This window comes from Pongo pygmaeus, chromosome 1 (genome assembly GCF_028885625.2).
Source record: "Pongo pygmaeus isolate AG05252 chromosome 1, NHGRI_mPonPyg2-v2.0_pri, whole genome shotgun sequence".
In the NCBI taxonomy this organism is placed as follows: Eukaryota; Metazoa; Chordata; class Mammalia; order Primates; family Hominidae; genus Pongo; species Pongo pygmaeus.
In genome coordinates, this window is record NC_072373.2 from 153089425 (window position 1) to 153115119 (window position 25695).

Genomic DNA, 25695 nt, shown 5'->3' on the forward strand with positions numbered 1-25695 from the left:
GTTTTCTTGCCGATGAATGACTCCTAGAAGTAACTCAGGCCCTTTGGGTGAGATGAGAAGGCAGACCTCCAGGACACCTGATGGGAAATGACTCTCCAGGCTACCTACACTTCTCCTTGGGGATCAGGCACTCACGGATTGCTTGGCTGTTTGCTCCCCCAAGATATAATTTAGCCCTTCTCTCTCTGCCCCACTGCCTCCGCTCCCTCACACCATGCATATGACAGCTTACATTCTCTTTGGGACAATAATAAGGTGATGATTCAACTCTCCTGAAAAGTGTGAAAGATTTTGATTTAGATTGGAAAGCATCATGGTTGTGTCTTAGACCAGAGGTTGTTAAAATTCTTATCTGTCAAAGGCCCTTTTGTTGAAAAGAAATCTTATACAATAGTCCAGATGCAAACAGAGCCAACTGGGTCTGCCCCTGACCAAGTGGGGTGGAAGGGTCCAATATTCCTGTTGTCCTGGCTCCTTATCCCTGTGCCACCTGATAGAATCAGTGGAATGCAAGGACCTCTCTGAGTCCAGTTTGAAAGCTGGAGACAGATGGTCCAATAAAGCTCAGTGGGTCAGATGCTACTGACAGGCAGAGAGTGAACATCTTCTCCCACAGGCACCTTGAGTAACCTTCTGTACCTCATGATTTAATTGTGGTCATTTGAGTCTCAGGCAACTGAAGGCAGAGACCCTGTCTCATTTATCTCTGATTACCTCTCTGGTACCCAACACGAGTTAGCTGAATGAATAAAAGGCTTGTGGTTTATTTAGTTAGTGACTTTTTTGAGGGTACTAATTTTGTCTTATGGTCTGAAATGGTTAATTTGCCCAAACTGAAGAGTTGGCTCTCCTTTTGCCTGCTGAAATCTGGCTCCATGTGGCTAGCTCTTCATTGCAGTGAGACATTGGGAACTTTAGGGAAGCTATAGAAAGGCTAGGCACACTTTGAGCAGCCCATGAGATGTCCTGCAAGGAGCTGGAGGCCACATAATGCCAGTTCTGTAAAATGCGCCAATGAGTATCCACAACTGCAGATCAGTGAATCCCTTCACCCCATAACTTTCTGTGTACTGAACAGGCCCTGAGACTTTGCTAAGCATTCCTCATTTATGACTTCATGCAATTATCATATAAACTCTCAATGCAAGAGAGTTTATATGATAATTGTCATCACCATTTTGTGGGTAAGGCTTCTAAGATGGAGCATTAGGTAGCTTGCCCAATATCAGTCACTAAGGCTCAGTGAGGTCAGGTAACTTTCTCAAAGTCAGAGTTTCTGAGAGGCAGAAATGGCTATTTTTATCCATATACAACACCCTTTACTATAGCACTACGGAGAGTAGAGGACACAGCCATTCATTCCCTTGATATTTATGAAGTATCTGCCATATGCCAGGAGAGTAAATATCTACTGTCCTGTGTTCTAGGTCTACAACACTGAAGTAAACACACAGAACTCTGCCCTCAGGGAGGCTATATTCCAGTGGGCCCAGCCAGTGTGAGCTCTGCTACCACACAAAACCATCCACAACCATTTTTGGCCCTGGTGATAGCTTACCTCCTTAAGCCATAGAGCTCATGATACATGCACCATGTTTTCAGCCCCAAATAGTTCTCTGCTTCTTTCAAAATAAAGATAAAAGAGGGAATGGTCAGATGTATAGCAGACTAGCCTACTAGTTGCTTTTTCATTCTCTGGTGGTGAGGAAGGTACTGTTTACAGACTCGTTTAACTCTTAGATGAAGATTGCAAAAGCTTCATCTTTTTATAGTCACATGGTAAGTGGCTTTGCTGTGTTCTTTACATTTTGGCGTGGGTAAGGCTTATTATAAGCCTCCAGGAGGCAAGAAGCTGTGTCTTTGAAGCCCCCCTTAAAATTGTTTTTTTTTTTTTTGAGACAGAGCCTCACTTTGTCGCCCAGGCTGGAGGGCAGTGGAATGATCTCGGCTCACTGCATCCTCCACCTCCCAGGTTCAAGTGATTCTCATGCCTCAGCCACCTGAGTAGCTGGGATTACAGGTGCACACTATCACGCCTGGCTAATTTTTGTATTTTTTGTAGAGGCAGGGTTTCGTCATGTTGGCCAGGCTGGTCTTGAACTCCCGAGCTGAAGCAATTTGCTTGCCTCAGCCTCCCAAAGTGCTGGGATTACAGTTGTGAACCACCATGCCCAGCCCCCCTCTCAGAATTCTTGGTATCTTTCAGGGAAACTCTCAAGTGCTTGGGATAATATTAATAATATGAATTATTTTACATATCTTATTAATATTAATGATATTGATACTCTTTCTTGAATACTGTGTGCTAGGAACTGCATCCAACACTCTACATCTATTATCTCATTTAATTCTCACCATGACCTGCTTGTTCGTCTTCTTATTTTCTTATCCCCATTTTACAAACAAGGAAAACAAGCCTCAAGACCCAACAAGTCGAAACTGGATGCCTGGTGGTCCAGTCAACATGTCCTGGAAATGCAGATGAATGGAACTGGAGAATCCATCTGTGCTACTCCTGGTCTTCCTTCTTACCCTTTCTTAAATAGGCTTTATGACTGAGCAGGATGCTGTCTCCAGCACTGAACCTTTCGTCCAGATGATACTCTCCACTTCTCTGACAGAACTTGGGCATAGGGGTCCTTTTGAAGAGTTCTTGCTGAAACCGTCTTGTGCAAACAACTATCAAAGCTTTGGGGATGATAGCTTAGGAAGAGAAACCCGGAGCCAGTGGCAATATGTAATGCATTGACATTATCTTAATTTCTTTGTGTTTTCCATAAATTGTTTCCATCCTACCGTACATGAAGTCATGATGAACTAACTCTGAGTAGGAGAAATGACAGGTTAACTTGCCTTTCATTTGTTTTCCATAATAAATGGAATATTTCCTTGAACACTTGAAGTCATTAACATTTCAATTTATTCATGCTTTTTCTTTCTGGCATCCTAATGGCAATATTGCATAATTATATCTGCTGTATAACCATCAATGTTGATGGCTCTTTGCATGCCCATAAGTGCCATTCTCACTGTCTCTGTTAGCCTGTTGGTTTGAGGAGGCAGTTTGCCTTTTTATGCCATTCTACTTACTTTTTGTGTGTAGATTGTTAAACGAGGACCCAGGGCCAGTGAATTAAGTGAGGCAGCACTGGGTGAGGATCCAAGCTAACTTGCCTTGTGCTTGCCATGTACTTACTAGGCGCTGTTCCAAGCATTTCACATGTATTAGCTTATTTACTCTGCCTACAGCCCTTTGAGGCAGAGTCTATTATTATCACATCCACGTCTATGGATGAGGAAGCTGAGACCTAGAGACATTAAGTGACTTGTTCGAGGTCATACTAGGTGGGTAAGTGACCAGGCCAGGCTTTACACCTGTGCAGCCTAGCCCCAGCATTTTTGACCCTGAACTTACATCAAAGGTCTGCTCTGTCTGTACCTCTCTCTCCTCCTTTGCAGCCTGACTCTTCCATATCAATTAGTATTGTTGCTGTGTTGGATCTTTGGGTTAAAAAGAGAGAAAAGTGGCAAAATGGTAATGGGATGATTAGATGCTGTTTCTCATCTTTGCTTTAAACCTCCAAATTGCAGCTTTTGCCTAAAGACTCATGGCCTTTGAGGCATTGTTAGAAAAAATAAACAAATAAAACACCAGATAGTATAAGTAAGCACACAATTTAAAAAGCAAGTTTTAAATGTCCCCCACCCCAGCTTTTGCCATTTGAAAATCAGGATTGAGTCCACGTCCCAAAAACTAGGGTACTTTCTGGAATTTCTGGCCTCACCATTTTAAATTACAGGTGAGTTTTCAAGCAGGCTTCCAAAAATCAGGCCCTGACTGTTGCTGAGTGCATTTGTGGTATGCCCTGAACTCTGCCTGGGCACATGCCAGGAGGAAAGTTAAGGTGGCAACAGAGATGTGTGCATGTTCTGTTTAAAGTGACACCTCAAAATAATTATGCCTGTGCTTTTGGCCTTAGAAGTGCAAGCCCAGGCCACTGATGTGGCAAGGGAAGGAGGCTCAGAGAAATATTTTAATTTTAGAAAAAAGGCCTCACTATCAAAGGAATTGCTCTCTTTAATTCATTAAAAAATTATCACATTCCTTTGAAATGAGAGTAAAACTAATATTTCTTAATGCTTGTTCATCGTTAATATTATGCCAATTATTGCATTACTTCTGGCTGATAAATATTCAGAGGATAAATGGAGCCCACAAGATGGATTTATTCTCCTGCAGTACAAACAAAAACTTTCAATATTTTATATAACATAATTAAATGCTGTTTGTTGTTTCTAGAATGAGAACTTGGGACATGCTAATTAATTGCTTCAAGAAGACAGTTAGACATGTTTCATGGTTGATATTCAGAATCAGATATTTATAAATCCTGCACAACACGGCTGATGATTTACACTTGCAGAATAAATCCTACCTGCAGAAGTCTGGGGGCACCATGCCATAAACATTGATCCTGTCACAGAGCTCCAGTGCAATTGTCATTGTGAACCAGCCAGTGCTGAGCCAAGTGTTGGATATCTTCCTGGAAGGAACAATAATTAAGTCTGCAAGCTGGTAAAGTAACCATTATACCCACTACCATCTTTAATTCTTTCCTGGAGTAAGGCTAACTATAAACAGAGTCTCTCCCTCTCTCCTCCATTTGGTAAATATCTGGAATTTTACCAAATTGACATCTCCTACTAACATTACCATATTCCACAGTACAATCATAATTGATGTTAATGCTCATGTTGAATTTGTGACAATAAAAGATGCTCAAGGGACTTCTGCATCATCAAAGATGATGATCAGTGTTTCAATGTTTAAGTGTATGTTACCACAACTCAATTTCTTATGACAGTCCCTGTTTAACAACTCTTTCTTAACGAGAACACTTGAGTAACTAGAAATTCTCCTTGTTCCCCAAACAGGCTAGATAATTAGTAGCTTATTAAATATAAATAAACATGCACATGTATTTATCTGTCTATTAATCAATTGGTTGATTGACTGAACTTAGGATGAAAGCTTGCCTTCAAGTAGACTAACACCAACATCTTGATTGAATATCTTTCCGTAAGAAGGGTACAGTCATTTGGGTATGGGCTAATGACCAGAGGAAAAGAGCCACAGGAATGCTTATATTTAACTGAACATTTGCTTCATTTTACATATCAGAAAATTTTTATTAGGAGACCAAAAATTGACAAAATTTAAGGAATGAACTGGTGCACCCCACCATTCATTAATTTTCCCATGCAGACATCTGTAATGAGCTTCTACCATATGCTACACCTTAGGATAACTGTGGAGACATAACACCAAGGTCTAATTTGACCCTGTGAGAATGACTCAGCCTACCATGCTACACTACTGTGGATATTAATTTCAGTTCTTCGGGGGTTGCTGCTTTTACTTTTCCTTCAGTGCTTACGGCATGCCTCATTAGCCAGTTTCAAACACCTTATCCCCAAGGTCAGACTGTTTGACTTTGCCCAGCCATAGCATCATTTGTGATGTGAATAACAGAGGTGCAGGAAGGCTTTTCTACTTGCACTGTGTAGCATCCATCCTTGAGAAGAAGGAAAACCTTCTGTCAATCAGTTTGCATCATTATTTTCATTTCATATAAGGACCAAAATAGAAAAGAAAAATAGAGAGAGGACATTTTTAAGGAGTCCTTCATTTTGTCCAATACCTGACAGCATGGGTGGCTTAGTTATCCCTGGGGATCATGGCTTCAACTTTCTATTTCTTAAGCCCTTTGCTCATTCATTCCCCTATTCCATTGTATTTTGACCTAGTAACATCCGAGGAAGCATATTTAAAATCTCCTAAAGATGGGAATAACATGGGCTGAATCTTACCTGTTTCTATCATAACCAGCTGGATGACCTGAGGCAAGTTATTGTTGATCTTTGACCCTTCATTTCTTATCTATAAAGGAGCATAGGAATCTCTGTCCCCTGGGCTGTTTGAGAGCTAAATGAGCAAGCATGCATGAAAAGCACCAAGTTTGGTATGTTGATACATTGACATCTCTTCTTCCTCTTTTAGTTGCTAGGTTGAGCAAACAAGGTAAATAATTTCACCATTCTTTTCAGTGCTTTTTAGCAACCATGAAGAAAATTCTTCCAACACTCTGCTACTGGGGGCTGTGTAGGGGTAGCAGGGCAGGAATTATGAAATTCAGAAGCCTTCAGCTTACATAGGTATTAATGATTTTCCTTCTTTCTCACTAAAGCTATATATTCATAAGACCTCTGAGAATGAAGGAGCTGGAATGGAGAAGAGCTGACTGAATGGCAAAGGGTAAGAAGAGGAAGTGGCTTCCCTTAAGTTAGAGGCTGTTTTCACCTATGGGCCGTGACAACGCACTGGCCATGTGTTCTAGACCCAATCCGGGTGAGTGAATAACTGGGAGGATGTGGAACCCAGGAAGAGGATGACAGCTCACTTACAGCTTCAGGAGCCTAATCTGGGAATCACACTTATATTCCCTCTGCTTTTAGAGCTATTGGACACACCAAAGGGGGCTTTCTCCAGGGGCAGAAACTCTCCCATAACTCTGGTTCTGTTTTATGTGATGTAGTAGAGATCATAAACCACAGCCTGAATACAGGAGGATGTGGCTGCACAGGAAAAGGCTTTGTGGGTAAAATGGGGAAAAGTGCAAGGTAGAGGACGAAAGAAACTAAAGTGAAAAGTTCGTTAAAGTGACACTTTTAAAATTCCCCAGACTTCCTAAATAACAGCCTTTTGGGGTCATGTGCTATAGAAATGCAACACTTGGTGCTGTCTTTCTAAAACTCTTTGTTGAACTCTTTTTCTAACAAAGGAATATCTACTGTTTTTACACTTAATCAGCTGTAATGAAAGAATATGAAGAGCTGTCATGTGCTTATTAGGGAAAATTATCAGATATTCTTTTATATGATGAAACACACTGAGCTGATAATTCTATAGTGCACACTAAATTACAATTAAGGGACTTTCTGCTCCACCAGAATCTCATTTATAATCTCTATGGAAATATTCTTCCTGCAGTTATTTCATTTATGCTTCCTTTATCTAATTACTATAATATTGGTTCTGAATCATATTTTCCTAATGTACCCTTATTCAATTATAAAGTTATTTTCAAGTACAGTTACTTTTTAATATCAAAGGATACCACTTGGCCATCTAAGTCATTTGTCATGCTTCTTAATTGCAGATTGTTCCTGAGCCACTTTTTTCTCCACTTTTAAGGAGGGTGAAACTTCTATCAATCACAATCTATTAAATGACTCTATTTCTTCAAAATATTCACCCAAAAGGAAAGTCCTGATCATGAGATCTGCAAGTTAGATATTCTGCACTTTATGTTTCATATGCTACTGTGTTCTTGGGTTTCAAGAAAAGCATACATTGAGAAATACCATTACACCCTAAATGTTTTAGGTTTTAATTTACAGAAATAGTTTTGTCCTGAATGGCCATTTCTGACTTGTTTCTTTTAGCTTGGAGCAGGCTACAGGTTAAGAATATTAAGTCAATAGAGTATTGGCTTCTTTAAGACTGTTTCCCGAAGGCAAGAGGCACAAAGTTTCTGGAAGCAGCAGTGTACTCTGGCATCCTCCACATTCATAAGTGTGATTCCCCTGAGTAGGGACTACATGGACCCTGGCAGATGGATGTCTGTGGAAAGAGGCCCACCAGCCACTCCACAAAGCTTTGGCTCCCTCTCTACCAGCCAGGACGACCGGCCAGAAAGACCTGGTGAGAAAAAGCTTCTCATTGGCCAGAATTTAGTGAATTTATTGAGCAGGATATGCCTTGCTGTGAGATGGGTTCCTGAGTGGCCAAAGGGTATGATGACTTAGTATCTAACTTATCGGCTTAAAATGATTTCTCAAGGAGTCCAGAACAATATTTAATTATACTAAATAGCTAACATTGCGGCAGTGTTTTAGGAATACTTATTTAGCAACCAACCATTAAACTAAAAAGAGAAAAGTGTTTTCTGTTGAGATGGTTTCTACTTATTTCAAATTTTCCAACAAGTAAAAAATGAAACTAAATAACTCCCCTCCTTCTTGATTCCTTATAAAATGTTTTCTTGATTAAATAACTCATTCAAATGAGTGACAGCCTCCCTTATCTGCGAGTTGCAAAGGTCAATGCATGACTGGATTTGGTGGCAGCTAGAGACGATGATCATCAGAATCCCCAATGTGATCTGCTGGCTGGGCTACCCATGGAGTCTGCTGGGCCTTCCAGGGAGGAAGGCCACAGTGCCAACAGCCAGCTCTTCCTCCTTCCTCCACCAGACCCATGCCTCCTGCCTGGTCCAGCCCTTGACTAGTCACAAGGTTTCTAGGATTTAAAAGCTATCTAGCTCTTCCACACAAAGAATTTGGGGGCACTGGACTTAAGTCTTTCTTTGAGACTATTCTCTAATAATGAGCTGCTAGCCAAAGAATGGATTTATTACTTTATATTCTTTATTGCATTTATCATATCACTTTATTTAAAACAATTTTTATGAGATGGGGGTCTTGCTATGTTGCTCACACTGGATTTGAACTCCTGGGCTCAAGCCATCCTCTTGCCTCAGCCTCTCAAGTAGCTGGGATTATAGGCATGCACCACTAAGTCTGGCTCTCCTTTAGTTTAAAGATAAGCAATTGACTCAGTAACAGTTTTTGTAAGAGGGTAAATTACATCATAAACATATAACAGTACAGGTTTTAGAATTAAGGAAATGAGGCAATTTGATTATTAGACCAGTCCATCCAGCGATTAGTAGTCACTATTCCCTTTTCACACGTAAGGTCACTGAGTCTCTAAAAGGTTAGATAACTTGTCCAGGTCCTCACAACTAGAGAGTGACAGAGCCAGAGTTCCAACCCAGAGCTGTACTCTCTAGTGGCCCTTGATTCTTCATTGTCCTTTCTTCACCTAGATTTGTCCAGCTGACATCTTTTCACCTCTCTTCTTCACCTTGTGTCACCCCCACTCCCCAGTTCTCCTGACTGCAGCCACAGGGGGCTTTTCTCCAACCCACTGCACGTTCTCTCACACCTGATTCCCTGGACCTCCAGGGAGATTTCTCCCTCCCACTCCCCAGGTCCTTTACTTTATCCAAGACTTATTGCCCTGGGTCTCAGCTTATGTACATCTTTTCGAGAAAGACCTCGAAAAGGTCTTTTCCTTATCTCCCAGACCAGTAATTTCCAAATCTTTCAACCTATAGTGAAAAATACATTTTTACATCATGATTGAGACACACACACAGAGTTTTAATTTCATTTTCTAAAGTGTGTAATTCAGTGATATTTATTTTACACTCACAGGATTGTGCAACCATCACCACTAATTTCAGAACATTTTCATCACTTTGAGAAGAAATCCCTATCCATCTATCTCCATCTCTATCAAACCGAAATAAAAGTTTCATGAAACAATACCTTACCTAACTTACTATGTGGGATGAATGCTGATAATGTCTTTTCTATTCTACTCTGTTCCATTTTATCCCATTCTTCCCATTACTTTAGAAAAAAAATCTTTCAGTGCCTCACTACATTGATTTCGTGTCTTAATATGGAGTTGTAGCTAACAGTTTGGGTTTCCATGGGCTAGGGCCCATGGCACATCTACAGCACCATTTTCTTGCCTCACAAGACCCTCAGTGCACTGGCTACTACTTGGTAAGTGTCCAAGACTTTATATACTTGTGTTTGACTGTTTCCCCAGGGCCAAGCACAGTGATGAGCGAGTAGTGGGCACTCAATAAATATTGGTTGACTAAATAAATGTTTGCCTTTGAATGGGAAAAAAATAAACCCATATACTTTTTTTTTGGTGAAGGTTTATGCAAGTAAACTGAAATGCAATAAAGCTGTTATACTGCACTTTTAACCAATGAAGGCCAGTATCTGTGTAGCCTCTTCCTCAAAAATAAGGCCCTGAAATATCCATATAATTATCTCCATGCTTCTTTTCACTTTGTCTTGTAAAGTCAGCTTGAGCAGCCCAGTCACGCAGAGGACCCTACAAGTGAATTCTAGCAATGACATGAGAAGTGGAGCCCACAACAAAAACCTGTCGCAAAAGCTTTGCTTTGGGTGAGTCAGCCAATGATGACTTATCCTCACCCTCCCCTGCATCTTCTTCCCTGTGCCTTTGTACCTGTCTTTGCCAGTCTCCTGCTTGAAGAGCTCATCAAACTGCAGCATCTTGTGGCGAGTAATCATGAAGGCCTTCAGCCGGGGCAGCACCTGGCTCAGGAGATGCAGGTTGTTGTAGACCTGGCCCTTGCCGTCCCGCCGCATGTAGCTGCTGGGGCCCCAGAAGATGAACACGGTGCCCTGGCTCACGTTGAGCAGGTCGTGGCGGTTGCGGAGGATCCTCTGGATGCTGGAATGCGCGATGACCCTCAGGCTGGTGCGATTGCCCACGTCACGCCCATAGCCGCGTGTGGGGGCGTCATTCATGCGGATGACGCACTCTGTCTGGTCAATCTGGGAGCCTTGCCGACTGTGCAGCAGATGCCCTGAGCTGGTCACCAGGGCACAGTCCCTGCAGTGCATTTTCAGGGGCTGGAAGGCAGGGGGAGAAGGACACTGTCAGGGGCAAAGGGCTTAACCCTCACTCAGCACCAGCAGGCTACTTCCCTGCCTTGGAAGAAGGGCACCCATCTCTTCTCTCCTCCCCGTCATGTCAGAGTATATCCCTTCTGCTATTACTTTATGGACTCTTGCGTTCTCTTCTAAATGGGTGACAGGGAACACTGGACAAGAGCAAAAGGGAGCTAGCACTGACCTGTCAAACATTGAACTAAGGGCTTTACTGATATTAAATAACCAAATCGACACATCAACCCAGCAAGGTTGCTCTCGTGGTCATTTTACAGATGAAGATACTTAAGCATAGAGATGTTAACAAATTTCTCCAAAGTTGCCCTTTATTCCTAGCCAGTAATAAAATCGTACTTCCAGCTTTTAAAACTAGGTATTTTTGAGTCCAAAGTTACTCCCAAGTTGAAGCAAAGACTGTCCTGCAAGTTGCTGTGACACTAGTTATGATGCTCTTAACTCACCTTATTGAAAGTTAAACATTGATTAAAATTCTTGGATGCTGTACAAATATGTTTGTCCTAAATAAACATCATCTAAGCATCGTATGGGAAATGACACGCTGATTGTAACCCCTTAGAGGCCATAATTTTGAAGTGACATTAGGATTGCTTCTTCTGTTTTAACGGATGAGGGAGAGAAACTGAGTTGTCTCATTTTCATAAACATAAAGAAAGCCTCAAGCTCAGAGCCACAGACCCCATCTAGGAACTGCAGGGCCTAGGTCCTTCTCTCATCTGCAGTGAACACGCATCCTGGCAAAGTTCTGGCCAGGACATGGTGTTCACCAAAGACAACTCCAATGGCAGCGCTCAGTTCAATGCCCTGAACCAATGATTTGCTTTCAAAACACCTACATCCTAACAAATTAAACATTCCCATGTTCATGTTTAATGAGCAATATTTCTAGTTGCTGTTTGAAGATAATGTCATTAGGGCCTGAGGCCAAGGCCAGCAAATGTACAAGAAAATAACAAGATGTTCTGAAGGGATGTTGCATTGTTAGATTTTTTCCAGAGGCTATGCCCTTCTTCTCTGTTAACTTTGAACAGGACATGCTGGCTTCCTGTACTGTCTCAGGAAATTGAATCCAACTTAGTACTGCATATATTCAGTTTTGTGTTTATTTTGGGAGTTTCCTGAGACATGGCTGTGTCTTCAGAACTACACTGAGAGCACCTGAGGGCAGCCAACTTCCCTCGCCATGTGATGCCTCAAAGCATCAGCTCTGGGATGTAGCAGGATGGGCCCAGCCTTGCTTCCGCCACCTACTAGCTGTGGGACCTTGGTAAGACACTAACCTCCACAAGTCTCAGTTTTCTCATCTCTAACTGAGGTTAAAACCTCATTCTACTATGGTAGAATAAAAAAAATTAAGATAGATACAGTATTCGATTGAGCCCTTTGAAACTGCCAATATTTGGCCTGCAAAAATAGCAACTGCATATGGTTGAACCTTTAGCATAGGATTGTCATAGTGATCATTCAATAAATGTTAGGTGCTATTAGGATTATTGGTCAGTGTGGAGCCTTTTGCTCTTGTCCAGCTTTCCCTATCACCCATTTAGAAGAGAATGCAGGGGTCCATAAAGTAATTGTACAATAAGTACTCATGACAACAGCACTGAACACTTAGGGTTTATAATTGATGCAGGGCTTATGAAATGGAGGTTCTACCATTGCAAATTCTCATAATTCCCCCAACATCTAATTACTTTTACATGACAGGCACTGTGCTAGGCAGTCAGAATGCAAAAATGGGGTGAATAGCCTTGAAAGCTTACACTTTAGTGAGGGACAGTGGTCAGTAAAGGAGGACAATACAGTGTGACACAGTATGAGGAGTGGAGGCTCTGCTGAAGTCTGAGTAAGGGGCTGTTGAGAGCACAGCAAAGCTGGGGGCACAAAGGAAAACAGTGGCCAGTCAGCTAATATTTATTGAGTGCTTTTCAGCCACAACTGTGTTAGGCACTGTTCTGATTTTTTATAAATATAATTCCATTAATCCTTCAAATAATATTCTAAGATAGTGTATTATCACTCCCATTTTACAAATGAGAATATTGAAGGGTAGAAAAACGAAGCAATTTGCTCAAGATCACACTGTAAGGCAGTGGCAGTGTTGAAATTTGAACCCAAGAAACCTGACTGCAGAGACAAAGGGATTCACCATGATGCCAACACAGTGCAGTAGAATAAGCAGAATCAGTGTCATGGGATGTTTTCTTACCTCATTGCCTCTTTCCTGCCTCTTAGAAACTCAGTGATGCTATTTTTTAATCAGTACTGTTGTTACCACTCTGAGGGCACTGGGCTCAGTGGATGCAGTAAAGTGACAAGAATCTTCTACCAAATACCTCCATTCCTTGGAGGATCATTTGAAATAGGTTCATCTAACTAGAACATTAAGTACATGATGCTGAAATGTGGTTGAGACCAAACCTTCTTTAGGAAGTGCCACATTCCAGATGTCCAGAAAGTGGCCACTATTCCCCTCAGAAAACTACTGAAACCTGGAGTAAGGAGTCCTGAATCCCTGGGCGAACTGTTGGGATGAGAGGCAATTTCAGTGGCCAAAAAATGGAGGAAATGCTTAACTTTCCTTTCCCTTATTTTACTTGCACATCCCATACATAAATGATGAAGAGGGAAGAGTTCCATGATAATTTATTCAATTGTGAAATTCCTATTACGTACCAGGCACTGAACCTGGTGCTACAGATATTAGGTTAGCGCAAAACTAATTGCCATTAAAAGTAAGGGCCAAAACCACAATTACTTTTGCACCAACCTTAATAACACAATAAAAGAGCATACAGTCCACGTTGAGGGTGCCCCCAGACAAACCATGACAGGACTGTGCTGTAAGTGCTATAATGCAATTAGGCACAAGGAACCATGGGACCAAAGATGAGGGAACATTTAAGCCTGTCCAGAAGAGCCAGAGAGGTGAGAGAACAACCAGGAAAGGATTATGTAATGGAAACCAGCAGAAGAGACAATTTTAAAAAGGAGCAAGTAGTCAAGAGTGTCATAGGACAAGTAAAACAAGACTTGGGAAATGTGCTTTGGATTTGATGACTTCGGTCAAAATAGTCTCAGCTGAACAGAAGTGACAGAGTGTGATTGTGGTTGGATTGAGGAAGTAGAGATCACAGCTGACTGCAAAGAACTGATAGAGGGTTGATGGTGGAGCATGGCAGGACTGATTTTGACACTAAATACTTGTGGCCAGACAACATTGATTTGTTCATTCATTCTAAAGACCTTCACTGAGGACTTAATACACTCCTGAAGTTCTGTGAAACTCAGCACATTTGCTTAATAAGGTTACTTTGTAAGTTCATCCCAGTGGACCCTGAGGCCATGGGAAGCTGCTTTTTCTCATCACGCTCACCTAGAATTATCCTGAATTTTCCGGTTGGATCTGTAATTTTATTGTAGTCATTATTACTAGGGAAAACATCCTGAAGAAAGGTCCCAGAAGCATCTCTTTCCCCTTAATTAATTATTCTGCTTCAATTCTCAGAACAGAGACTGGTTGGCAGGTGAAACACACCGCCTTAGGGGCCTTCCAAGGACCTGGCGCTCTCTCTTTCTCTTTGCCCAGAGCAGGCCAGCTGAACACTCCTTCAGAGAAGGCCAAGTTTCCTGACCTTGCCATATTGACCCTCTGTGATTAGTGAGCACCACCAGAACATGCCAGGTTGACCCAGTCCCAAAAAGCCACCCTCCTGATTTCTGCTACCTGAGAAATCTGAGCTCTGGTATTGATTACCTCAGACACTAACACTCGTTCTTTGAGTTGTGCAGATGCATCAAACAATGCAAAAAATATCGAAATCTGAATTATGCCTTAGGTGCTTTTGGTAAGGGGTGCCAATAAAATGACAATAGCTGTTCTAAACGTAATGTTACAATTCCAGCAGCTGAGAAGAGCATGTACTAAAGGCTGACCCACTTCCAAAGGACAAAATGAAGTCTGTTTCTTGTATTCAGGGGGACTGATGATATCTTAGGAGGCAGAATGGTGAAAAATTGTACAAATTGTATGACCCCGTTTCTCATGATTTGGTACAGTCCTCTGAGAGAAGCATGCTCCCGCACTCTCAGTACCATTATAACCTTTAGTATCTTAATGATATGGGTGGAAATATTCATGCCTTGGTGAGTCAAGATTCCTGATGCAATATTTACATGTTCTTCCCTTAAGCATTCAGATGCTGGGTTGATGAATCACTAAGTGGAACACGGGGAGGTGAACTTGAATCTCTGCCCATCGGCCTGGGAGATGATGTACTGCCGAAGACACAAGAGGGGAGGTGGCTCCAGCGGGCTCTCCGCAGAGCAAGGCCTTCTCTCTGACTTTTTCCTCATAGTGTTCAGCCTCCCCGATTCTTTGGAACATTTTCCTTAAAGCCTCATTTGGTGAGACACTCCGTTCCTTCTTAGGAAACATAGGCATCTATCTTAGTTCACTCCTAGCTTAGTAGTCTCTCTTCCATCCTGACTCATAAGAAAAATCACTTAATTAATACTGAATAGATGGATGAATAAATGAGTGAATGAAACCCAACCCCCTGCCTTATCTATCCTCTGAGAAACCTACCTGCTGACACATACAAAGTAGACATAATGTGATGCCATAACCAATCATTTGGCTGTAAACCCCAGGCCTTGGTAAAGATGCCACAAAGAGAAAGGGTGGTAGGCTGTGGAAACCTCTGTCTGCAGAGGAGGCTGCGGCCATTTGCCACTGGGCAGCCTCTCAGCCCAGGGAACCATAATGACCAGAGTCCAGGGCACTGCCTGGAATTAATGGCTGGCTGGGAAAATGGCCCAGGACACAGTAAGGACCATTAAGCGCAGCCAGTTATTAATCCCCAGTAAGAGCTTGATGCCAAGGTCATTAGAGCTGTTGTGAGGTGAAAAATGCCCAGGAAAATGCACAGCACATGGAGGAGTGACTGTTCTCCAGGCTGCTGATGCTCAGAGCTACAGCCCAGGCCCCCAGGAGCCAGCATGCTGTACAGGAGCCAGTGGGAGGCAGGTGGGCGGGGTCTCTAGAGGGAGTGTGCAGACACACACACACACACGTGCATGCACACTCAGATCTTACCATTTTATTTTTGCTGTCTCTTTTGTGCTTTAATAATTTTAAGTATTTGCCATCATCCCAGAATCTAAGACACTATCTGGAATTTAGAGGAGGACTCATGAATATTTTAGAATGTGTGAATGAGTTTCTCCTTCCATCACCCCCGCCCGCCCCCAGCAACAACAACAAAAACCAGCACCATTACCAACAAAACCCCCAAACATACCTACAATAGTGGAATAGGGAAGCATGACAACTTTCGTCACAACTAACTCCTTTGGGCTGTGGTGACAGGAGCAATCCCTTCTTGGGAAGCGTGCTCAGGGAATCAAGGTCTGATTTCTGTCACAGCCTGAAGAGCAAGAGCAGAAGGAATTCTCCCTGTGACCTGGCTGACTGCTCTGGAGCCTTCCTTAAGAGAATAGGCCAGGCCAACTCAAATTAAACTTGACACCTAAAACACTCAGCGATGTCCTTGCAAACATTTGCAGCATGGCAATATCAGGCTTCCGTTTTTAAAATTCTGATACATTTGGCAGAGGCAAAAGTACCTCAGAGCATAATGTCCATTAGCTCAGTAATGAGACCAGTCTTGCTCTGGGAGCTGCCTGTTGGTCTGGAGCAAACATAAGACATATTAAATGGCTTCAGGTGTTTCAAGAATCTCTGCACTTTCCAATCTGATGTTTTCCTGTAATTACTGTGCTTTTATTAGCTGTCAATCTCAGTTCAGGCTGACACTGGGTACAAGCCATGCTGATTATTTAATGTGATTCACTAGAAAAATGTTACTCTTCCAAGCTGTTCCTTTCTTTTTTGTTCTATGACAAGCTCACCCACCAGCCTTCACTGCCAAGAAGTCTTCCTGTCTCCACCCAGTGAATGCCACCTCATCTGATTCCATCTACTGGCTGGCTAAGGATGCAAGAAATCCGTGGGCAGAAGGCAGTACTGAGCAGTTTAGAAGATAGTTTTTTGAGTCACTGACTTTGACTCTGCTTCTTCTACTCATTAGATAGGTAATTTGAAGCAAAGTTTCTTAGCTTTTCTGAGCCCCATTTTTCATCTATGACATGAAAATAGTAAAGCCAAACTCAAAGGGAAGCTTTGCCATCTCAAGTAATGGTGCACCTTCTACCCAGGTGCTCAAGCCCAAATTCAAGGATCTTTCTTGATACCTCTTTTTCTCTGCCCTTTACAACTCAGACAATCCTGTTGGGTCTATCCTACTACATATGCCCCAGATCCTACCACTTCTCACCATCCCTGCTGCCACCATCTTCATCTAAGCCACCATTGTCTTGTAGTTCCTGCAGCACTCTTAGCTCTTAAGTTCACTTCTTTTATTCTATCTTTTATATTTCTGTTCCTAGGTAGATCCTAGGGTCCCCTTTAATATGTAAATCAAATTATGTCACTCACCTGCTTAGATCTTACTATTTGCTTCTTATTGCTTTTGGAATAAGAAGCCAAACTTTATTTTTATATTTATTTTTATAATTTTAACTTTTATTAAATGCAGGGGTACACATGCAGATTTGTTACATGGGTATATTGTGTGATACTGAGTTTTGAGGCATGAATGATCCCATCACCAAGGTAGTGAGGATAGTACTCAATAGTTTTTTCAACTCTTGCCCCATCACTCCTTCCCCACTCTAGTAGTCTCCAGTGTCTATTTTGCCATCTGTATGTCCATGAACACCCAATGCTTAGTTCCCACTTATAAGTGAGAACATGTGGCATCTGGTTTTCTGTTCTTGCACTAATTCACTTTGGATAATGGCCTCCAGCTGTATCCATATTGTTGTTGCAAAGGACATGATTTCATTTTTCATGGCTGTGTACTATTCCATGAAAAGCCAAACTTTAAACTGAGCTCTGTGTCATGGCTTTCAAGATCTGCAGCTTCTATCCTTGTATATCCTTTCAGCATCATCCTGTACGGAACTCTCCCTTGCTTACACTGTCATTTCTCTACTGCTTGCTGTCTGATATACTTTATGTTAGCAATTCCTCCCACCCAAGCCACTCTTCTCCTCATGTCTGCATGATGACTCTTCCATGTGTTACCTCAGACTGCCTCCCCAGGGAGGCTTTCCTTGACCACTCAATCTAAACTAGTTCCCTTTCCCACCTACTGTAACTACCTCTCATTATCCATGTTTTTGTTTAAATTCATGTATCACTACCTAAAATAATCTTAAAATAATCTTTGTACATCTACATGTTTAAGCTCCCCGAAAGGAGGGACTTTGTGTTAGTCACACAGTATCTTCAGCACTAAGGACATTGCCCAGCACATAGAAGGTGTTCAACAAATATGCTTTGCAAAGAATAAGTGAATGATAAGCCATGTAAAGCACTTAACCACAGTGTCTGGCACATAAGGAGTGTGAAATAGATGTGTTTATTGTGTTTAAGTGTCCCCATTCTTCCAGTAAGCAGTTCCTGATATTTTCTGACTGGGTAACTAGGATAATATTTTCTAAAGCCCAGTATTTGGAATCTGCATATGTCATAACCACCTTCAGCACTAAATGACCTTCAGGGGGAGGTGCAGGAAATCCCATTTGTTTTTTTTAATTTAATTCCATTCTATTTTTAAAATTATTTTTAACAGCTTTATTGAGATTAATTTGCAAACCATAAAATCCCTCAATTTAAAACATGAATTAAAAATAATTTTTTTGTATATTTAGAGAGTTGGGCAACCATCAGCATGACCTAATTTTAGAACATTTCCATCAGCCTGAAAAGAAATCTCATGTCCATTTATAGTCACTGTCCATTCCATGTCCAGCCCTAGGCAACCACTAATCTACTTTTTATCTCTAAAGATTGGCCTTTTCTGGACATTTCACATAAATGGAACAATAAAATGTATAGTCTTTTGTGTCTTGCTTCTTTCATTTAGCATAGTAATTTTGAGGTTCATCAAAATTCAGCGTCATCTTGTACATATATACGTATGTATCTAGCATGTGTCAGTACTTTGATTATTTTTGTCCATACCACATTTTGTTTATTCAGTCATCACTCGATGTACATTGGATTTGTCTCCATTTTTTGGTTATTGTGAATAATGGTATTATAAACATTCACATACAAATTTTTATGTGGACATATATTTTCATTTTTTTCTTGAATAGAAGTCTAGCAGGAGAATTACTGGGTCATATGACAATTTTGTTTAACATTGTGAAAAATTGCTAAACTACTTTCTAAAGTGGCTACACCATTTTACATTCCCACCCACTAGTTCCAATTTCTCTACATCCTTGTCATAACTTAGTACTGTCTCTTTTGATTATTCTAATGGGTGAAAAGAAGCACCTCACTGTGCTTTTGACTTGCATTTTCCAAGTGGCTAATGATGAACATCTTTTCATGGCCTATTTATGCCATTATTCTCAGGTTTTCAATTGCATCTACTATGCCCCACCCTCCACCCTAAATAAGTGCCACCAAAGCTAAGTGATTCTATTGAGCTCCAAGCCAACATTCAGCTGACTTCTCTGGGAGCCTTGTATGTGGAGGCCCCCCTAGCCACAGGAGATGAAGTGAATTTTCTAGTCTTAGCTAGCAAAATTTGGGTACCTCTCTACACTTAAGGGTGTTGTTTAAATGGCCCCTCTCTCTATTCTCTGTACAACACCCTTAAGTCTAGAGAGGTAAACCCAAAGTGAAAAATAGAGTGAGCAGTAGCTGGGACATATTTTTATATGGAATCCAAATTTTGCTAGCTAAGGTTAGAAAATTTACTTCATCTAGTCATTTACATTAAAATGAGTTTCATAGACTCATGGGATAATATTGTTGCAGAAATCTCAGAGATGATCTAGGCCAGTAATTCTCACAGTGTGGTTCCCAGGCCAGCAGCAACAACAAAGTCTAGGAACTTGCCAGAAATGTGAATATTCAGGCACTGCCCTAGACCTTCTGAATCAGATGCTCCAGGATGGGGCCCAGCAATCTGTGTTTTCCCAAGCCCTCCAGTGCTTCTGATTCATCCTCAAGGTTAAGAACCACTGGGCTGGGCCAGCATCCTCATTTTACAGAAGAAGCCGAAGCTCAGGGGGCTATGGGATTTGTTCAAAACCATACACAAAAGGTAGCATCGGGGATGAACCCCAAGTCTCCTCACTTCTAAAAATCCAAGAAAATCCACCTGTATCCATAGACTGTTCAAAGTCACTGGGTACTCACCGAAAAGGAATCATTAAATAATAGTACACTTAAGTTGCAGCCTAGAAGTGTAAGTGGTTTTAAGGAAACAGACAAATAAGAAGGAACATCCCTTGTTTGACATGCTGCCCTCACTCTGCAGGCTGCCTTCCTCTGCACCACCTGCCTGCTTATTTGGAATAAGCAACTGGGAATAGCTATACAGCATTTCAACCCCCAAATACAGGAAAGATGCTGAATGCCTTTGTGCATGGCTGGGGGTTTTTCTTACCCCAGAAACTGGGCCATGGGGGGCTACTTTCAAGCCAGCACATCCCCTTAGAGGTGGGACAGTCAGGACTCACCTTGCTGTTGTGGGTTTTCTGCCTCCCTCAAAAGTAGAGTTGAAGCCCTACTCTCTGGTACCTGTGAATATGATCTTATCTAGAAACAGAGGTTTTGCAGATGTAATTGAGATGTAAGTCAGGGTGAGGTCATACTGGATGAGGGCAGGCTCTCATTCCAGTCACCGGTGAAGTTATAAGAGACACAAAACACAGAGAAACCCAGGGAGAGCACCACGTGATAACAGAGGCAGAGATTGGGGTGACACATCTAGTAGGTGAGGAACACGGAGGATTCACTGGCAACCACCAGAAGCTGGAAGATGCACGGAAGTATCATTCCCTAGAGCTTGCAGGGGGAACAAGGCTGTGCCAACACCTTGATTTCAGACTTTTCACCTCCAGAACTGTGAGAGAGTAAATTTCTGTGGTTTTTCACAGCCGATTTGTGATAATTTATTCTGGTAGCCCTAAGAAACTAATACTTTGCCACCAACAAGGTCGCTACCCTCTGCCTAACACCCTCCCACCAGTGCCTCGACTTTGCAATTCTCCTCCTTTGTCTTGCAGCTTTCACCTTTCAGTTCATTCTCTGCACAGCTGCCAGAGTGGGGTTTCAATAGCTCACACCACTCCCTTCCCCAGCTTATAGAGTAAAACTGAGTTAATTACCTGGTTGGAATCTTGTCTGCCTCATGGCCCTCACTCATTTCACTCCCCACCCTGCTCCCTATTCTCCGGCCCGGCTGATTTCCCTCTCCTTTCTGTTCCTGGGAAACAGTAAGCATTCCTTCTCTGGTCTCCAGCCTTTGCTTTCCCAGTTGTTCATAAGCTTGGCTCCTCATCTCTCAGGTCTCAGTTTAAATGTCACCTCCTCCAGGAGGCCCTTCCTGACTGCCTCCCCCACTTATTCTATGACAACGATGTTAACCACACATAACACTGACTAAGTGTTCAACTAATGTGCCAGGACCTCTTCTGAGCCCAATACATACGTTATCTAAGCTAGTCCTGAAGACAGCCCCGAGAGGCAAGTTCCACCATTCTCTCCTTTTTAACTAGATGAGGAAGTTGAGGTACAGTTCACCACCTCTCATGATCCAATTTGTTTCCTTCATGGTAATTATCAAAATCTTTAATGATTTAAACTTTTTAAAAAATTTCTGTATTGTCTGTTCACTGCCACTAAAACAGGAGTGCCATAAGGCAGCGATTCTGCAGTGCATGGCATACAGCAGGTGTTCAAGAAATAGTTAAAGAAATCTCTGTGCCTCAGTGCCTCACTTTCTCAGCAAGCAGTAGATGATTTTCCTCTGTCCAAAGGGGGCATGGATGAGTTGTCAGTGGGACAAGCCTATTTGTTTCTTTTCTGAAATGCTAGTACATTGGTTGATGTTACGCACTGACTCACCTCAGTGCCTTCAAATAACTCCCTGATGTGATTTCCTTCAAAGGTCACTTGTATGCAATTACTTCCTCTAGGAAGAGATTGGACATAAAGGCCCCCTGCGCTCATTAGAACAAACAAAAACCTGCATTTTCATTAGAGTGAGGTGATATTTAATGTGGCCCGACAAGCCCGATTCCACAAAACTGGCTTCTGTGGCCTCTGCTGTTTGAAATGGCCTGAAGATAAACATAGCATGGCTCGAAATCTGGAAGATAACTGAGAATTAATGGTCAAATGCAAAAGAATTATGAGAATTTGGAGTTGTATATATAGCTGAATTAAATTGGGGGAAAAAATCTGAGGTTTCGGTCAACCAAATGAGAAAAATATCGAATTGACCAGAATCATAAATGTAGTGTTAGAGTGGAGAGAGCACTGGCTTGGGAGTCAGGCTGGGGCTCAGATCTCAGTTCAGTCATCTATTGGTAGGTACTTCCCTACTCTCAGTCTCAGTTTTCTCATCTATAAAATGACTATGGTAGACACTCAGGAGTAGCTATTAGTATTATTATGGCTCAATTGTTACAGATATAAAGAGAGCCATGTGGAATAATCTGCCAGTGCCTCTCCCCTCATATCCAGCCACTTACTGACCCTGCTGACCCAACCTCCTGTATGTCTGTTGACGTTAATCATTTCTATCTTCCTGAGGTTGCTTCCCCTGACTCCACCCCTGGTTCAACTCACTATCTTTTTCACCCAATCACTGCCATGCCTCAAAGCCAGTCCTCCTACATCCACCTCAATCCATGCTCCATACCAGTCAGAGTGGGCTTTCTAAAATGCACTTTTAATTAGGAACTCCTTGGCAAGTCCCTCTGTATCTCATGCCTCTCATGGTTCCTCTCTACTCCAGCCACACTGCCTTTGCTCGACCTTGTAGCTCCAAGTGGCACTATTCATAAAGTCTGGCCTCAGGTCTTTGCACGTGCTTCCCCTGGAACCCAAGTATCCTCAATTGTAAACCAGAGCAATAATACCGACCTCGCAGAGTTATTTTGTGACTTAACTGAGATAATAATAATATTTAAACTTACCCTCTCTGCTTCTCCCTGTCTATGATTTTTGGAACTCCTTCATCTCCCATTCAAAGCATCACTTTCTCGAGGATCCTTCCCTAAACTCCAAGACTACTGTAGCACCCTGTTTCTCCCTTTATAATTCTCATCATATTGACAATCATTGATTCAATGTCTCTCTTTTCTACAAAGTTGCAAGGTTCTGAAGAACTAGGTTCATGTTTGTGTTGGGTTTAAGTCACCACAATATCCCCAGGACTTAATACACAGTAGGTACTCACTATATATTTGCTGTACAAATAACTCAACTAGTTAATGCATGTGTGAGAACCATTCCAGAGTGATAGTCTCTCACAGGTTTTCTGTTTGGGTTTCCATTCTATTTTTACATGCGAGTATACAGCAAGAGAGAAATCTATCCCAAATCAAATATTTAATTTGGAGCAAATACTCATTTTTCTCATAAACAACTGAATAGCTCAAACTAAACCAATTACACTTAACCTGACTTCTATTTGTTTTATTATCTAAGTATAAGGGAGGTTCCAGAATGAGTCATCATTTGAGGTTCTGGACACTGACGACTGCCAAGTAGCAAATTACCAGATTGTGGCAGTGTTGATGCTCTGGTTCTCAAGCTGATGGTTTGTTTACTGAACTGCCTGTGTTAGGGGCTGTGAGAGTGGAAGGACGGTCATCAGCTGCCTGGATAACAACTCAGCACCCCAGCTGGAAACACATGAGTAAACAAAATCATATTTTTTCACTTTGCCAAGCTCAGTAAACACCATCTTGATGAGCTACCAGCTAGGCAGCCATTAGTTAAATAAATAAAGCATGAGGGTAGAAACAGGATTATTGACACAGGCACCGTCTACTCATTTGCTAACCATTGATGGACATTAGCTGTGATGTACCCACTGGGGAGGGACTTTGCCACCTGCTTTAATCTTGCTAAACATGATGCATCCTCTGGGGCTACAGAATGGTTTACTCTGTAGCAGTGAAAAATCACATTTTCTTCTTTTTCCCTTTTATGTGCACAATGCAAGTTATTAAGCACCTACTGTTTATGTAATGGAACTTCTTAGGCAGACTGCCCAGACCCAACTGCCTTCACTCCGCTGACTCTGCCCAGATTTGGCAAGGAATTGTAAAATACAAGAAGCAGATTACTGGTAAGAAGAGATGGAGGCCCCCTGCTCCTTCAAGAAGGCTGGGAGTGAATGACGGCAGATAGGATTGATAGCTTAAAAGAGTTTCAAGGTTTAGAAAACTTCTTCTTTTCTTAGAAACAGGGAATATTTTTATCCAGTCTTTTCTTGATATTCCTCTTATGGCTTCATCCATTTATACTAGACCTTTCTTGAGATTCTGCTTAAGCACATTAGTAGATCTATAACCTCTTGGAGACTTTCAGGAGACTGACTCATGGCTTCAGCTGTCCACTCCATAGAGATGTCTCAAGTATTCTAGCTCTTCCTCTGTTCATGTCTGGATTCCAACTCCCTGGAGTCCTATGGACTCTTTCTATTTCTATTGACGATGACAATAAAAACCAGGTCCAAGTGCCAAAATAACAGTCATAATGACGATCAATTTTTACAGATGAATTTTTATACTATTACTAGCATCTCAGTTAACCCCAATGTAAGCCTGTAAGATCCATATTACTGCCTTAGTTTATATTGAGGAAACAGGGGCTCAGGGGTTAAATTGCTCAAGGTCATAGTTTCTGCGGCACAGCTAGTGTCAGTGCTGAGGCCAAAGTCACTCCCACATGTGTGCCTGCTCTTTCCACCATAATATGCAAAACAAAATCAGTGGAAGGACTGGAAAGAAAAGAGGATTGGGGAGTCTTAAAGAAGAAAAAGAAAACCTACATGAATGGGTTAGTAAATAATAAAAATGGCAGGAGAAATCAGAAAGCAGAGAAACATAGAAATTGGAGGTATTGAGAACACACGGTGACTGTAAAAATTCTAAGGGACCCAAGAGGTTAACGAAGAGACTTAATGGAACAGCCTAGAATTAAGGAGGCATTCAGCCCAGGAACTAACATTTCCACACCACTCAAAAGCTGCTGGTATACAACACACTGCATTCCCATAAATGACATTCATAATGGTGATCCTAAGTCATCAAGAAAAGCTTAAATTAAGTTTTGTTCACTTAGGTAGGAAAGTATAAAATCAATTTGGAACCTTCAACAATAATTTAGACAAATAAGATTTGGTGCTAAACGGGACTGTGCTTATGTTGTTTTAAGCCTCATTTGCTCGTAAAACTCATTTCTCAACCAGGCTTCAAAATGAGGTGCCAGACTACTTTGAAAAGTTACTGCTGAAGGGTAAATATGTTTTTCTTTCCTCACTCAGGTATGATGGTGATGACTAACTTTCCACCAAAATTCATGCTTCCCTTCCACAGTATGGAGTCACAGATGGAAGTGGCTGCCCAGTCAGGGACTTCGTTTCTAGTCCGCATGCCTCTAGGGAGAGCCCTGTGCCTCCTAATGGAACAGGAGCAGAGGTCATTGGAAAACTTCAGAAGCAACTGTCTTCTCCACTCTCTTTCCCTTTCTGACACCTTGATACACATGGCACAGTAACATTGGAAGCCACACATTGAACGTGACAAAGCCAAAGAACAGAAGGAGACCAAGTCCCTGAACCATGGTTTGAATGAGACATAGTAGAACCTCCCACTTTTTTGACCATGTGAACAAGACAAAAGCTGTCATTTTTGAGCTGTTACACATCTTTGGGGATCCCTTTGTGACAGCAGGCAATGTAACTATACTCATTGTTTCAGAAGCCAAGAAACTTTCTCTTTTTTCCACTTATTGTACTAAGTGGCTAGAGTGCAGGAGTCATGTGTTCTTTCTAAAGTACAGTTCTGATCATGTCACTCCAACGTAATGATCTTCTATAACCCCCTCATCCCTAAAGAGAGAAGTCTATATTTCTAAAAGTGCCCCTTTATAGCTTA

The 25695-nt window shown here is 41.8% G+C and overlaps 1 protein-coding gene across 3 annotated transcripts in view; it reads right to left on the reverse strand.

Moving 5' to 3' along the window:
* Positions 1–25695, reverse strand: part of ST6GALNAC5 (ST6 N-acetylgalactosaminide alpha-2,6-sialyltransferase 5) — a 198955-nt gene that overhangs the window by 9611 nt on the left and 163649 nt on the right. For 2 of the 3 annotated variants that reach the window (XM_054480426.2, XM_054480436.2), the window contains 2 exons: positions 10181–10590; positions 4437–4544 (listed from right to left, as the gene is read on the reverse strand). In XM_054480426.2, the coding sequence (XP_054336401.1) occupies positions 4437–4544; positions 10181–10590 (518 nt within the window). The remainder of the gene's footprint in view (positions 1–4436; positions 4545–10180; positions 10591–25695) is intronic. The other variant, XM_063653956.1, reaches the window with a different exon arrangement.